The sequence below is a fragment of the Gossypium arboreum genome, chromosome 5 (assembly GCF_025698485.1).
Source record: "Gossypium arboreum isolate Shixiya-1 chromosome 5, ASM2569848v2, whole genome shotgun sequence".
Classification (NCBI taxonomy): Eukaryota; Viridiplantae; Streptophyta; class Magnoliopsida; order Malvales; family Malvaceae; genus Gossypium; species Gossypium arboreum.
In genome coordinates this window covers 85,298,046-85,313,085 of record NC_069074.1, presented here as the reverse complement: position 1 = coordinate 85,313,085, position 15,040 = coordinate 85,298,046, and the positions used below count along the sequence as shown (strand labels likewise).

Sequence of the window (15,040 nt, the reverse complement as noted above, 5' to 3'; positions counted from 1 at the left end):
TAAAAGGGAGTCAACCATCAGTGTGCTAGCACCCAAAAAAATTTGAAAAAAATACATGAGTACCAGCCATCTAGTGTCCAAAACTTCAAAAAAAAATTTAATAGAAAAAATAGTGGTGCCAGTCATCTAGTTTTCATAACTCAGTTTCATTGTTTATTTCAAGTTATTTGAATGAATGTTTTTGAATAAAATTATTTTTGTAAATATTAAATTTTTTTAGGTTAGATGGGTAAAATAGCTTCTTGTTTTTTATTCACTTTCTTCTTATTATTAATTACTAATCATTAAATACGCTTAAAAAACTTATATAGACACATACAGTTGTTGAGAAAAATCAATCTCAAATACTAAAGTTGTAACAAAAATGTCAACGTTAAGGGCAGACAAGAAAACAAGGGAAAAAAAATATATGTCATTTAATTTTGTTCTGCAGTACAACGAAAGTGGCAGCCGGGCCTATTAATATTGACTCAGAATTTTGCTTGCTTTTATTTTCACTTTCTTCTTCTTATTATTTACTAGTTTTTTTCACAAGAATTTACTATTTTGAATATATTAAATACATAAATTTCGTGAGAAAAAATATTAAAATTTAAATTGTAATCTCCTAAATTTGATCTAAACGTTACAATCAGATTATGAAGATTACATTAACCATCGAAATAACTCAGTAAAACAATAATAGTAGAAGAACTTAGATCAAATCGAATACATTCAAATTTTATTCTCATTCTCATTGCTTATTTTTGAAAGAAAACAAATGACTAAGAGGTAGAAGTAGGCAATGAATTAGATCATGATGAAAGGGTCTGTTAAGATTCTTCGGATCTTCTATAAATACAAATCCCGTTTGAATTAGTGAGAGATAAACAACTATAATATCTCCAAGGGTGGTGATAGAAACTGAATTACGGAGCGACTGATACCATAATAGAAACTAAACAAATTCTGAAGACAAATATCTAAAGGTAATACTCTGTATTTCTTAGCTACTTTATTTAGTACATAGGCATAGTTTATATACACTGTAGACACTTAATTTTGCCCGAGTCCAGAAATAAGTCCAAAAATAAAAATAATAAACCCAAAAAAAACGAAGTTTAAGTTCAGTCCAGAATTACAAATATAATTTGGCCCGATCAGAATGACCCATTACTTGAAAAGATTTAAGATCCATCTACAAGTTTGACTCATATGGAAATATAATCTTCAATGATATGCAATCTTAGATGTGATATGCAATCTTAGATATGATACAATCTTAGATATGATTGCAATCTTAGATATGATTGCAATCTTAGATATGATATATAATCTTAAAAGATATGATTTTGTAATCTTGGAGATTTAATTTGTAGATATCCTTTAATCTTAACTGTTGATATAATTGATCTGTACCGTTGGATTTGAGGAGGCTCAACTATAAATAGAGGCCTCTCCCTTCATTGTAAATCACTTGAGTTTTGGGAAGCAATAAGAATTCTTGAGAGCATTCACTCAAATTTCTCTCCCTCTTGCGTTCTTAATCTCTGTGGTTTGTTCTTATTTTATTCTTTGTCTATCTTAATTTTTCAACCCTTTTTATTTTAATTTCTTCATTTTTCAAATATGTATATTTATTCTTATCTTTTATACATTTGATTATGTATTTTATATATTATAATATTTAACCTTTTATATAGTTTATTTTCAAATATATATTTTCTATGCATGTATATATATTATATTATCATTTCATGTATTTTGAACTATTGCATTATATTTTTATAATTTGTAAATGTTTTATTTATTCATTTTTAGTGTATGTCATCTATCTTATTTGTGTATAGTTTCATTTTTTTATATGCTATGTTTAATTATTTCTTTTATGTGCTATTTTATGATATATATTATTGTATAATTTTTGCATGTATTATGTTTTTCTTTTAGTTTACTCATGTTTTTATTTATTTATTATCTTATATTTACCCTAGTATGGTTTTTTTATTAAACGTATGTTCATGTTATTTAGTTTTGTCTTAATGATATTATTTATGTTTGTATGGAAATGTTAGAATATTTTGTACATCTATACTTAATGATGCATTAATATGTCATCCTAAAACATCATTTAAAATAATATTTCAAGGTTTTTTTTTTAAAAAAATAAAAGGCAATGCTTGATGTTTAGAAACTTCGAAAAAAGTAGTGCCCTAACTTATTGGGTTGTAACTTTTCTCGTTGAGTTCGAATAGTCAAGTACCCTTCTAAATTTTTTAAGATTTTTAAAATACGAGCAACTGTCTTGGAATTTCAAAGCGTTGTATCCTAACTTATTGGATGTGGCGTTTTGTCGTTTCGAGATAAGGATCTCAAAAAAAAAAAGGGGCTAACTTAGTGTCAATATTTTGATACAAGTGAATCTCAATTTTCAAAATCAAAATATTTTAAAGAGGATTGCATCTTAAAATTTTTAAATTTCCGACCTTAAAGACATTTGATAATTAATTAGGTACCAATTTTTTGGGCGTTACGAGGGTGCTAATCCTTCCTCGAACGTAACCGACTCCCGAACCCGTTCTTTTATTTCGTAGACCAAAACTGATGATTTTAAAACAAAATGTTTTAAAGGTGATCCAATCACACCTAAAAAGATTGGTGGCGACTCCCGTTTTTGTTTTTAAAGTCGATTCGCATTTTCCAAAACTCGATTTAAAAAATGGTTTCGACAGCTTGGCAACTCAGCTGGGGACTAATAAGAGAGTCAAGCCGTGTAATTGATTATCTCTTGTCTTAATGTCGGAAATTAAAAATTTTAAAATTTAATCCTCTTTGCATTACATGTGTTTGTATTATTACATATGTTGCTATATTCTGATACGCATTGCATTTGCATGACCGTTGTGGTCACACCCTTAAGTGGAAGTGAGAAGCTACGCCTTCGTGAGGTTTTCGCCTCCGTGCAGGATAGTGGATCACTTTCGGGATACATCCGTACCTATGGTTTCATGAGATTTTCATCTCGTAGCCATAGGAAATGAATTCCCGAATCGAACTCGATTCAAATGAGCCTATAATGGGTGAGGATCAAGGAATCGCTAGTTCGGGTACCTCAAACTTTAGAAACAAACCACATATAGAAAAACCGTAAGAGCTCAACCTAGATAGAATTATACCGTAATTATTACCCTTGCAGGTTATCTTTGAGTTTATTGTTATCATGTGATACTAACTATTTCCTTTCTTTTGTTGCATATCATTTCGCATTTAAAAGGTATCGATTTTCGGTCAGTTTCTAAGTTAGAGAGTTTTATTATGGAGAACGGACTTCTTGATAGAGTGGAAGACAATGCTAACGTCCATATATGGTCAGAGCAAACTCAGTTAGTAAAGAAAAATAGTCTAGCCATGGGATATGTGTCAGAGCTATCAGACTACATTCGTATCAGCGTCACACAGGATAATCAGTATGAGTTAAAGGAAATATGGGATCAATGGGGTAGCAAAGCCAAGCAGTTGTTCTACAACAACCTTGGGGATTTGCAGTACTTGCTTGACTTGGGAATAGACAAGAATTTGTTTCGGGCCATCACTCAGTATAGGAATCTTGAATACAGTTGCTTTACGCCGATATGGTACCCGTGGTGGAGGAATATTCGATTTTGTGGTGTTGTCCTATGATTCAAGTTGATAAAGTTTACTCAAAGGCTGACTGTATTCCAAATTTTGTGAGGAAGTTGATGAACGTCATGGGGAGAGGGAGTGAGCTAAAATAGAAAGAGTAGGAGGGAAAAGGGGCAGTCTTGGAATTCCCACTTCTTTCGCCACTGGTGCATCTCAATGTTGTTTCCAATCAAAGCAGAATTGGATACGAGGAAGATTGTTCGATACCCTATGGCAAGGCGTGCTACAGGAACTAAAGGACAGAAGGTAATGTACTCACCAATCATTTCAAGGTGAACAAGAAGAGTATTGATGGACACTTCTACCATTACAACATTTCTCTTTCATAAGAAGATGGTCAATGGTAAGATTGTTGAAGGAAAGTGATCGACAGAATGCATGAGACCTACAAAAGTGAGTTGGATGGAAAAATTAAGCCTATGATGGTAAAAGGCTTATTTACTATAGGACCGCTACCAAACAACAATCATGAGTTTACTATGTTGTACCTATCAGAGACAATGGAAATGCAAGCCTTGATGGCTTGCCCAAATGGACGCAAAAGAAAGAGATTAAAGAAGACCATATCATTTAAAGACCTTTAAAGTAGAGATTAGCTATGCTGAGAAGATACCCATGTAAGCATTTCAAAATGCTTTGCGTGGACAGGAATCTGAAAGCTCTCAAGAAACACTGAAGGTGCTGGATATCATTTTAAGGCAGCATGCTGAGAAGTAGAAATGCCTACTTGTTCGTCAATCTTCCTTTCAAGATAATCGGAATAACCTTACAAACACTGGATGAGGTGTCCATGGCTATAGGGATTATCTCATGGGTAAAGCTATAGCTCAAATTCGAGATGGTAGTAAATTATTTACGGACCTTGAAGGTACAAGTTGATACATTGAGCGCGAAATACAAGCTACAGCCGATCGTGGTCAAGAGTTAGCTCTGTTGTTTAGGAGAGTTAAAGCTTTGGTCCATAGGGCGAAGGCGTATTTGTAATCCATTCATATGTAAAGATATTCTTTTTCTAAATAAAGTTTTCTAAATGAAATTGAATCGAGATCGATGCCTTTTTGCATTCATGCATTTGCATGACATTACATCATATGCATTTAAAATTTTAGAGAGCCCTGATTAGTTAAAATTATTATAGTAAGGCCTAACCTGGAATCTACACATCCTTAACGGTACCCGCACTAAGACTAAGAATATTGATCAGAGATTTGAGCAATTTTAGAAGGAAATGCAAGACCAGTTGCAAGAGCAGTTGGCGAAGATGCAGAACGATATGAGGGAACAGATGCTAGAGTCCTAAAGGAATATGATGGCTAAAATAGCTCAGCTGCTGAGAGCCACTGATAAGGGAAAAACCCCTATGGCTATCATTGGGCAGGATGGCGAGGATCACCCTCCAGGTTTTACCCCACCCCATGTGCCAGCACAAGCTGAGGTACCCCCTAGGAGGTCATCTGTCACTATAAGGCCACAACATGAGTCTGTCGATACCAGAATCCCTATGAATTTCCCAGCTGGTTTGGGACTTAATTTGAGAGATAACTCTACTAATCCTATCACCCCTGACCTTGATGTGGTTGAAAAAGAAAGAATAGCAATGGAATCCTCGAAACAATTGGAGGATCGCTGCAAATGGTTGGAAGAAAAGTTTCGTGTTTTAAAGGGTGCTAGTAGTCATCATGGGATTGACGCTAAGGGTTTGAACTTAGTCCCAGATCTGGTGCTTCCCCATAATGGGACTACTTGTCCGGAGGCCCATATTACTATGTTCTATAGAAGGATGACAGGCTATGTAAATAATGATCAATTGTTGATCCATTGTTTCCAAGATAGTTTGGTTTGGGCAGCGGCTAGGTGGTACAATCAGTTGAGCCGTGCCAGAATCAGTTCATAGAGAGATCTTACGTAGGCCTTCATACAGCAATATAATCATGTGACTGACATGACTCCTGATAGGATTACGTTGCAGAACATAAAGAAGAAGCCTAATGAGAATTTTAGGCAATATGCACAAAGATGGAGGGAGGTTGCTATGCAAGTTCAACCACCGCTCTTGGAAAAGGAGACTACTATGTTGTTCATCAATACTTTGAAAGCTCCATTCATTACTCACATGATTGGAAGTACTACCAAAAGCTTTGCTGACATAGTCATGGCAGGTGAAATGATCGAAAATACCATAAGAGGTGGCAAAATCGAAGGTGAAGCTACTAAGAGGCACGTTCTCAAGAAAAAAGAGAATGAAGTGAATAATACGAGTACATATAACAAAGGGTATTCAAAAGCCATTACTGTCAGCCAACCTAGAGTAACCACTGTGGGGCAACAGGGTTCGACAAGGCAGGAATCAGATACAAGGTAAAACTCTGAAAAGTTCTAATTTACGCCAATCCCAATGTCGTATAAGGAAGTATATCAAAGTTTATTTAACGCGCATGTGGTCTCTCCGTTTTATATAGAACCGTTGCAGCCCCCATACCCCAAATGGTATGATTCAAACGCTCATTGTGATTACCATGCGGGAGTACCGGGGCATTCAATAGAAAATTGCACTGCTTTCAAGAAGACAGTTGAAAGACTTATCAGGATGGGGATTGTGAAGTTTAATGATACCCCTGGTACAAAGAGCCTATTACAAAACCTTGGTGACAAAGGGGTAAGTGTAATTGATTGAAGGATTGTGAGAAGGTTCAATGGGGGATATTTTAGAAATAAGAACCCCATTGAAGATGAAATGAAGAGGATTGATGATCGAGCAAAAAAATCTGTTGGGCATTAGCTTTTACATATTAAGGAGTGTTTTGAATAATGAAACCAAGTAATCCTTGTATTTTTAGGACTAATCTGAGTAATACTCAAAACATGCTTGTTGCCTTAAGCCTAGAGGCAATAAGAATCCTTTTGTGAAATAGGCTTGTGTCCGAAATTTTTATTTCAATAAAATGTATCTTTTGAATACGATATTCTTTTATTCTTACCATGTATAAATTCTTTTATCCTCTAGACTTTCTTTCAGACATTTTTTATGTTCATACCTATAACAATCATTCTTTGAATCATTTATTCTTTGGAATATTCCTTTGAATCCACAATGGGTCCCCAGATATCAATGATATGAGCAATGCTGCTGTTGACTCAGAATTTTCTTTTTGAGTGAAATGTGTGTTTTGGGGGATCTCAGAACTTTGAAGATAACATAGATTATAACCTATCTTCTGATTTGTTAAGAATGGTTGAATAAAGATGAAAATGGATCTTACTTTACAAAGGGTCAGTGGATATTATTGAAGTCTAGCTCATCACAAAAATAAAATAAGACATTTTCGAGAATTCAAGGGTCTTTTTGCATGATCATATCAATGACATGTTTGGGCTATCGAGACGCGAGTATGTCAAAAGCTTAAAAGAGAGCCATAGGACGTATGCAGGAGTTTACAATGGTAAGGCTAAATATGAGGTTTGAGCATTGTTGGTTCACCATGGAAGGGGATCGCATGAGCTATGCTATAAAAGACGAATTACAAGAGACAAGGGTTACGTGACTTCTTCATTTCCTTCATATATAGGGCATGCATGTTATGAGGCCAGTTGACATCAAGTTATCAAGAGGGTGAATGTTGCTTTTTATGCCAATATTGCAAAGTCAACAGTCACCAAATTTCAAAAAAAAAAGGAAAAAAAAGAAAGAAATTTTTCAAAGAATGCCAAAAATGATCATGTTCAATAAATTCACAACTGTAAAACAACAAAATTTACAGTCTGTTCAAAGATCAAATGGCATATTACAGTACAGCAAAGGATGCTAAAAAGAAAAAGCACAAAAAGAAAGAAAATAACAAAAATTATGGAAGGTGACCTAGACTTGCAAGGATTGGCATGAGAAGCTATCACTTACCCTCTATGCTTACAATGACTAGGACTTTCGCTGGGGCAACACTTTTCCATTTAGTTTATAGAATAGAGGTGGTTCTGCCCATTGAGATTCATTTTCAAACTTTGATTTAGTCAGGAGTCAGATGAAGTTGAAAAAAAGGGCTTGAAAGTATGCACAGTCAGAAACGAATGAGGCTGATTCATGATGGACTTGATATTGAGGAAGATCATTTCTATTCAAAAGGATTTCAAATGAAGGAGAATGCCAAAATGAGGAAGGACCTTATGTAGGGTTTTCCCCGGAGGAGCATTGAGTTTGACTGAGATAAATTCCTGCAAACTCGGATTCAGATATCCAAAAGAGGAGAGGCCAAGGCGAAAACCCGCAAAGGGCACTTTGTGACCTTCAAAGAAAAAATGAAAAAAGAAAAAAAAAGAAAGAGAAAAAGAAAAAGAAAAAAAGGAAAAAGAAAAAAGGAAAAAAAAAATGGAGAAGCCAAGGCGAAAACCCGCAAAGGGCGCTTTGAGACCAAAGGGGTTTTGAGTTGAAAACCTGAAAAGGGCGGCTCAAATTTCGATCAAAGTGGGGCGAATGGTAGTCTCGCTATACCTAAATTGACAAAGAAGAAGTATGTTACGACTTGGGGCATCGACAAAGTACTTTGGATCCCCTAAACACATATTGAACTCAAAATGGTCCTCAAGAGGTTGGTACAGCAAAGTTCAGGCTGCGACATCTGGGGCACCTAATTTTCATCTTACCTATTTTTGAAGTTGCTAACTTTAATTACTTTATTCTTTCCAAGATAAGCCCTAATTAGTTTCTTGGCTATCTTTGATTAATTATCTCGAGCTATGCTCCTAATTAATTTCTTTCTCGTCCATTATTGTGACCTTTTTCAAGCATTTTATATTGAAGTATCAATTAATGGACTGATAATATTTTTACAAAAGAAGTTTTATATATTACTTTGGAAGTTTCTAGATAATACAAGAAACTGAAACGGGATATTTGTTTAAAGGATTCCTGTGTGTAGAAGTTAGAGGTACTTAAAGAAATTAAGATTACTTCTGTTGTCCCAAACAGTGGGACAAATTAAGCAAAGTATTGACCCTAAGAGACGGTCATTTCACAAATATCTCCAGTGGGTCGTAACATTTGGGGAATGGTACAATGGACCAAATTGATGGGAGAAATACAAAACACACAAGTAGAGTATGATTGATACGTCGAGAACAACGAAGTGGAAATCTCGATAGATGAATGAGTGATAACATATGAAATAGGAATCATTCTTATGACATTTATTGCATCATAGTATGTTTAATTAGGAAAGCATTTGACTCATTTCAATTATGGCATCCTAATCATTAAGCATAAGCATTCTACAGGTTATGTCCTCTAGGGGACAATGTAGATCGAAAATTTCATCATGGCATTCTTGAGTTTGCAGGAAGCAGATTGAAGATTTCAGCATGGCGTCCTTGAGTTTGCAAGGAGCAGGTTGAAGAAAGCAGATCTTAACTTTCTGAGTTCGCAGTAAAGCAGATCGAAGATATCAGCATGACGTCTCTGAATTTGCAGGAAACAGGTTGAAGATATCAGCATGGCATCCTTGAGTTTGCAAGGAGCAGGTTGAAGAAAGCAGATCTTGACTTCCTGAGTTTGCAGTGAAGCAGATCAAAAATTTCAGCATGGCGTTCATGAGTTTGCAGGGAGCAGGTTGAAGATTTCAGCATGGCGTCCTTGAGTTTGCAAGGAGCAGGTTGAAAAAAGCAGATCTTGACTTCTTGAGTTCACAGTAAAGCAGATCGAAGATATCAGCATGGCGTTCCTGAGTTTGTAGGAAGCAGGTTGAAGATTTCAGCATGGCGTCTTTGAGTTTGCAAGAGGCAGGTTGAAGAAAGCAGATTTTGACTTCCTGAGTTCGCAGTGAAGCAGGTCGAAGATATTAGCATGGCGTTCCTGAGTTTGCAGGGAGCAGGTTAAAGATTTCATCATGGCGTCCTTGAGTTTGCAAGGAGCAGGTTGAAGAATGCAGATCTTGACTTCCTGAGTTTGCAGTGAAGCAGATCGAAAATTTCAGCATGGCATCCCTGTGCTTACAGGGAACACGTTGAAGATAACAGATTTGGCATTCCTATGCTTACAGGGAACTGATCAAAGACATAGCTGATTTGGCTTTCACGTGCTTACGTTAAAGCAAATCTAAGATGATTTGACATCTCTGTATTGTCAGGGAACAAATTGAAGAAGTTAATTTGGCGTCTCTGTGTTTGATGGAGAGCAGATTGAAGATATCAACATAACAATCTTGAGTTTGCAAGGAGCAGATTGAGGACCATGAAGTCTGAAGCTGGCAAGCTCGGGCAAAATTGGTCATTTTATAGTCTTTGCTCTATTCCTGTTACACAACAATGAGCAAAGAGGGGCAGCTATAGACACTCAATTTTGCCCGAGCCCAGAAATAAGTCCAAAAATAAAAATAATAAACCCAAAAAAAAAACGAAGTCCAAGTTCAGTCCAGGATTACAAATATAATTTGGCCCGATCAGAATGACCCATTACTTGAAAAGATTTAAGGTCCATCTACAAGTTTGACTCATATGGAAATATAATCTTCAATGATATGCAATCTTAGATGTGATATGCAATCTTAGATATGATATAATCTTAGATATGATTGCAATCTTAGATATGATGCAATCTTAGATATGATTGCAATCTTAGATATGATATATAATCTTAGAAGATATGATTTTGTAATCTTGAAGATTTAATTTGTAGATATCCTTTAATCTTAACCGTTGATGTAATTGATCTGTACCGTTGGATTTGGGGAGGCTCAACTATAAATAGAGGCCTTTCCCTCCATTGTAAATCACTTGAGTTTTGGGAAGCAATAAGAATTCTTGAGAGCATTCACTCAAATTTCTCTCCCTCTTGCGTTCTTACTCTCTGTGGTTTGTTCTTATTTTATTCTTTGTCTATCTTAGTTTTTCAACCTTTTTTTATTTTAATTTCTTCATTTTTCAAATATGTATATTTATTCTTATCTTTTATACATTTGATTATGTATTTTATATATTATAATATTTAACCTTTTATATAGTTTATTTTCAAATATATATTTTCTATGCATGTATATATATTATATTATCATTTCATGTATTTTGAACTATTGCATTATATTTTTATAATTTGTAAATGTTTTATTTATTCATTTTTTAGTGTAAGTCATTTATCTTATTTGTGCATAGTTTCATTTTTTTATATGCTATGTTTAATTATTTCTTTTATGTGCTATTTTATGATATATATTGTTGTATAATTTTGCATGTATTATGTTTTTCTCTTAGTTTACTCATGTTTTTATTTGTTTATTATCTTATATTTACCCTAGTATGATTTTTTTATTAAACGTATGTTCATGTTATTTAGTTTTGTCTTAATGATATTATTTATGTTTGTATGGAAATGTTAGAATATTTTGTACATCTATGCTTCATGATGCATTAATATGTCATCCTAAAACATCATTTAAAATAATATTCCAAGGTTTTTTTTTAAAAAATAAAAGGCAATGCTTGATGTTTGGAAACTTCGAGAAAAGTAGTGCCCTAACTTATTGGGTTGCAACTTTTCTCGTTGAGTTCGAATAGTCAAGTACCCTTCTAAATTTTTTAAGATTTTTAAAATACAAGCAACTGTCTTGGAATTTCAAAGCATTGTATCCTAACTTATTGGATGTGGCGTTTTGTTGTTTCGAGATAGGGATCTCAAAAAAAAAAAGGGGGCTAACTTAGTGTCAATATTTTGATACAAGTGAATCTCAATTTTCAAAATCAAAATATTTTAAAGAGGATTGCATCTCAAAATTTTTAAATTTCCGACCTTAAAGACATTTGATAATTAATTAGGTACCAATTTTTGGGCGTTACGAGGGTGCTAATCCTTCCTCGAACGTAACCGACTCCTGAACTCGTTCTTTTATTTCGTAGACCAAAACTAATGATTTTAAAACAAAATGTTTTAAAGGTGATCCAATCACACCTAAAAAGATTGGTGGCGACTCCCATTTTTGTTTTTAAAGTCGATTCCTATTTTTTAAAACTCGATTTAAAAAATGGTTTCGACATACACAAACAGAGAGATGTAAATGCTGTTAACAACCCTTAACAATAAAACTAATTTATCAACTGCCTAACCACCTTATTGAAACGTGTGTATTATTTACATATTGTAACAGGTGGAAATGCCTACCACCCAACTTCTGAAATAATGGTGTACCAACCCCGCTCTAAACCAAGCATAGGAGCCATTGCAATAACTGTTGCTTTTGCACACTTGTTGAGGATAGATTCAATTAATAGACAACTTAACCTTACTGTTTAAGAGTTGAACTATTCTTCCTTGTCAATTTTATCCTAAGTGACTCAGTTACTCTTTTCTTGTAACATCTTCACATCTGGAAATGAGAAACTGCTCCCTTACAAGGTTGCTTTTGCACAAGACAAGCAGAACCTTTCATGACATTACCAAAGCTTGGAATCAACAAAATTTATCAAAGTGGAAAACCACATTGGAGGAGGAGTTGGCAATTAATGTTCCCAATGATAGAGAAAATGCGTGCATATACAAGGTCCCCATTAACATGCGTAAGGTGCAACCCGACGCCTATGCTCCCACTATCATCTCAATCAGTCCTTACCATCTTGGACAGGAAAGGTTACAAGCAATGGAAGAGCTAAAATGGAAATTCTTTCACTGCCTCTTTCGTCCAAAACAGCCTAATGGGGTGGAACTAGACCCAGCGATGAAAGCCATGGAAGATTTGGAGCAGGATGCTCGTAGATGCTACTGGGACAATGCTGAACAACATAGTAAGGATAAATTTGTTAGGATGATGCTGGTTGATGGCTGCTTTATTGTGGAGCTCTTGAGAGAGTTGAAGCACAACAACTTTCAGTGTGCTCCCTCTGTTCAAAGGTGGATGCTGCCTACTCTTCGTCGGGATCTGATCATGCTTGAAAACCAGCTTTCCCTTTTTGTTTTGCAGAAATTGTTTGAGCTGACCAAAAGATCAGATGAATCAAGCACTTGCTTGGAACAGCTTGCCTTTTGTTTTTTCAATCCTCTATTGCAGTCTCAAAGGGATGTGCGGGCCATGAATGCACAAGGAATTCAGAACACGTTGCATTTTCTTGGCCTTTTCAGGCAAAGTATCCTCCCATTTCCTATAAACTTATCACAAGGACTAAAAAGTATCAAGACGAGCGGTTCGAGCAATGCAGCAGAAGAGGGGATTGACATGGTGCGGTCCATGACGGAGCTAATGGAAGCTGGTGTCGTGATTGAGAAAGCTGTTAATTGTCCTCCACTAGATGTAAGCTCTGAGGGGAGGTGGCTAAAAGTCCCTCCTCTCTACGTCGATGATCACAAGGGAACCCTGTTTCGAAACATGGTGGCCTATGAACAATGCCATCCCAAGTGCAGACCTTATGTCACATCGTATTTGTTCTTTTTCGATGGTTTGATTAACTCAGCTGAAGATGTGGGATTTCTTCACCACAAAGGGGTTCTTCACCATTGTTTAGGTAGCAACAAAGAAGTGGCCAAACTTTTGAATGGACTGTGCAAGGAAATAGCAATGGATTGTGGGGAGTCTTATTTATGCAAAGTAGTACACGATATGAACACTTATTGCAATGGCTCCTATGCTTGGTTTAGAGCGGGGTTGGTACACCATTATTTCAGAAGTTGGGTGGTAGGCATCTCCACCCTTGGAGCTATTATAGTTGTTTATCTCTCACTAATTCAAACGGGATTTACATTTGTAAAAGATCCGAAGAATCTTAACAAACCCTTTCATCATGACCTAATTCATTGCCTACTTCTACCTCTTAGTCATTTGTTTTCTTTCAAAATAAGCGATAAGAATGAGAATAACATTTGGATATATTCGATTTGATCTAAGTTCTTCTACTATTATTGTTATTGTATCATATCTCAAATGTACAAAAACTTTTTTACTTCTCTCTCTTAAGTTAATCACATTAGTTAATCTTAAAGGATTTGAATTTTTCTTACAAAATACCTATACTATTCATAACTTATTATTGACTGATATATGATAACTTGAAAATAGAAAATCCTAACTTGTTGGTATGGCATTAATTTGATTTTTTTTAGTTGATTTTGTGGACATCATATAAACTTATAAATCAAGAGAAATGCTTGTGACAAATTGAAATTAACTTTTTACATAATTAAAATTATAAATAGTGATTGGTATTTTTGTCACCAAATATTAGTACGGATAATAACATTATTATGTAATAGGCATGTGAAGTAGGGGTGAACAAAATTTGATTTGATTTCAAAAGTAAAAAAAAAAATTAAAATTATCTGAATTGAATTAATTGAGTTAAATAAGTTAACTGAATCAACTCAAATGTTTTTAAATTTCGAATTTGAACCGAGTTAAATTTTCGAATTAGAATAACTCAAAAAGTTAAATATAAAATCTTTTTTACTTTCCATATCCCAACCCCCTCTCCTCGCAAACCCTTTTACTCCCAAAAAATTTTCCTTTTATTTTTCTCTAAAACTTTTACTTTTCCCAAACTCGAAAAACATTTTTCTTTTACTTTTTTTTCAAAACTTTTACTTCCTCTTAAACCTCATTTTTTTTTCAATTAATTTCAGTTCAAATTAAATTATTGATAATGCCATAAAATATTCTGTGTTAAAATTTTCTATTGGTATCAATTTTACATTTTATCTTTAAAATATCTTTTATTAAAAAAATCACATTTTTTTATGTTTGTGCCAATAAAGTTGGTATTGTCGGTTAATATACTATAATGGAAAGGACATTTCCATGGTTTTAGACCTCATATCTTTCTTCCAAATTTTGAGAGCAGATCAAAGGTTTTAGTATCAAGTAGAAAAGTCAGTATGAAGTACCCAAAATGCAAACTAATAATGTCAGACGGCAAGCAAAAAGCTAAAAGAAAAGATGGGATTTCTGCCTTTGTGGAACCCACCACAGAAGTGAATGCCTCATTATTTTGCCTGTTTTTGTCTTCACTTTCTTCTTCTTCTTGGCTATTGTAACCACAACATTCTTTCTTCTTCACTGTTTCTATCAAGCATCCAGTCAAGGTAATTTCCTTTGATTTTCTTAATCCATGACATGCTTTTCATTGCTTAATTCATGACTATGCAATGATTGTTTTTATTATCTGCTTCAGTTATAGTCAAGGGAGTCAGCTTCACTGCTTCATTTTCAGTTCTAATCTCTCAAGACTTTTCTAAGTTAGATAATTTGTGCTTCCCATTCTTTGATCCTTAAATATGCAACTCAGCTCATTGGAAAATTTGTTTGCTTATTATCAACTCATGACATCATTTCCTTTGCCTTTACCTAATGACATCAATTAACTTACCAAAATATTTTGATTCAATTAATGTATTTGAAAAAAATTCAATGAAGTTAAC

General features: G+C 34.5%; 1 protein-coding gene across 1 annotated transcript; it reads left to right on the top strand.

Annotated features, from left to right (window-relative positions):
• Positions 1-11,967: 11,967 nt before the first annotated feature.
• On the top strand, positions 11,968-13,508 carry LOC108451546 (UPF0481 protein At3g47200-like). Its single transcript, XM_017749224.2, has one exon. The coding sequence runs from the start codon at positions 12,012-12,014 to the stop codon at positions 13,506-13,508; it is 1,497 nt and encodes a 498-aa protein (XP_017604713.2). The 5' UTR covers positions 11,968-12,011.
• Positions 13,509-15,040: the final 1,532 nt, after the last annotated feature.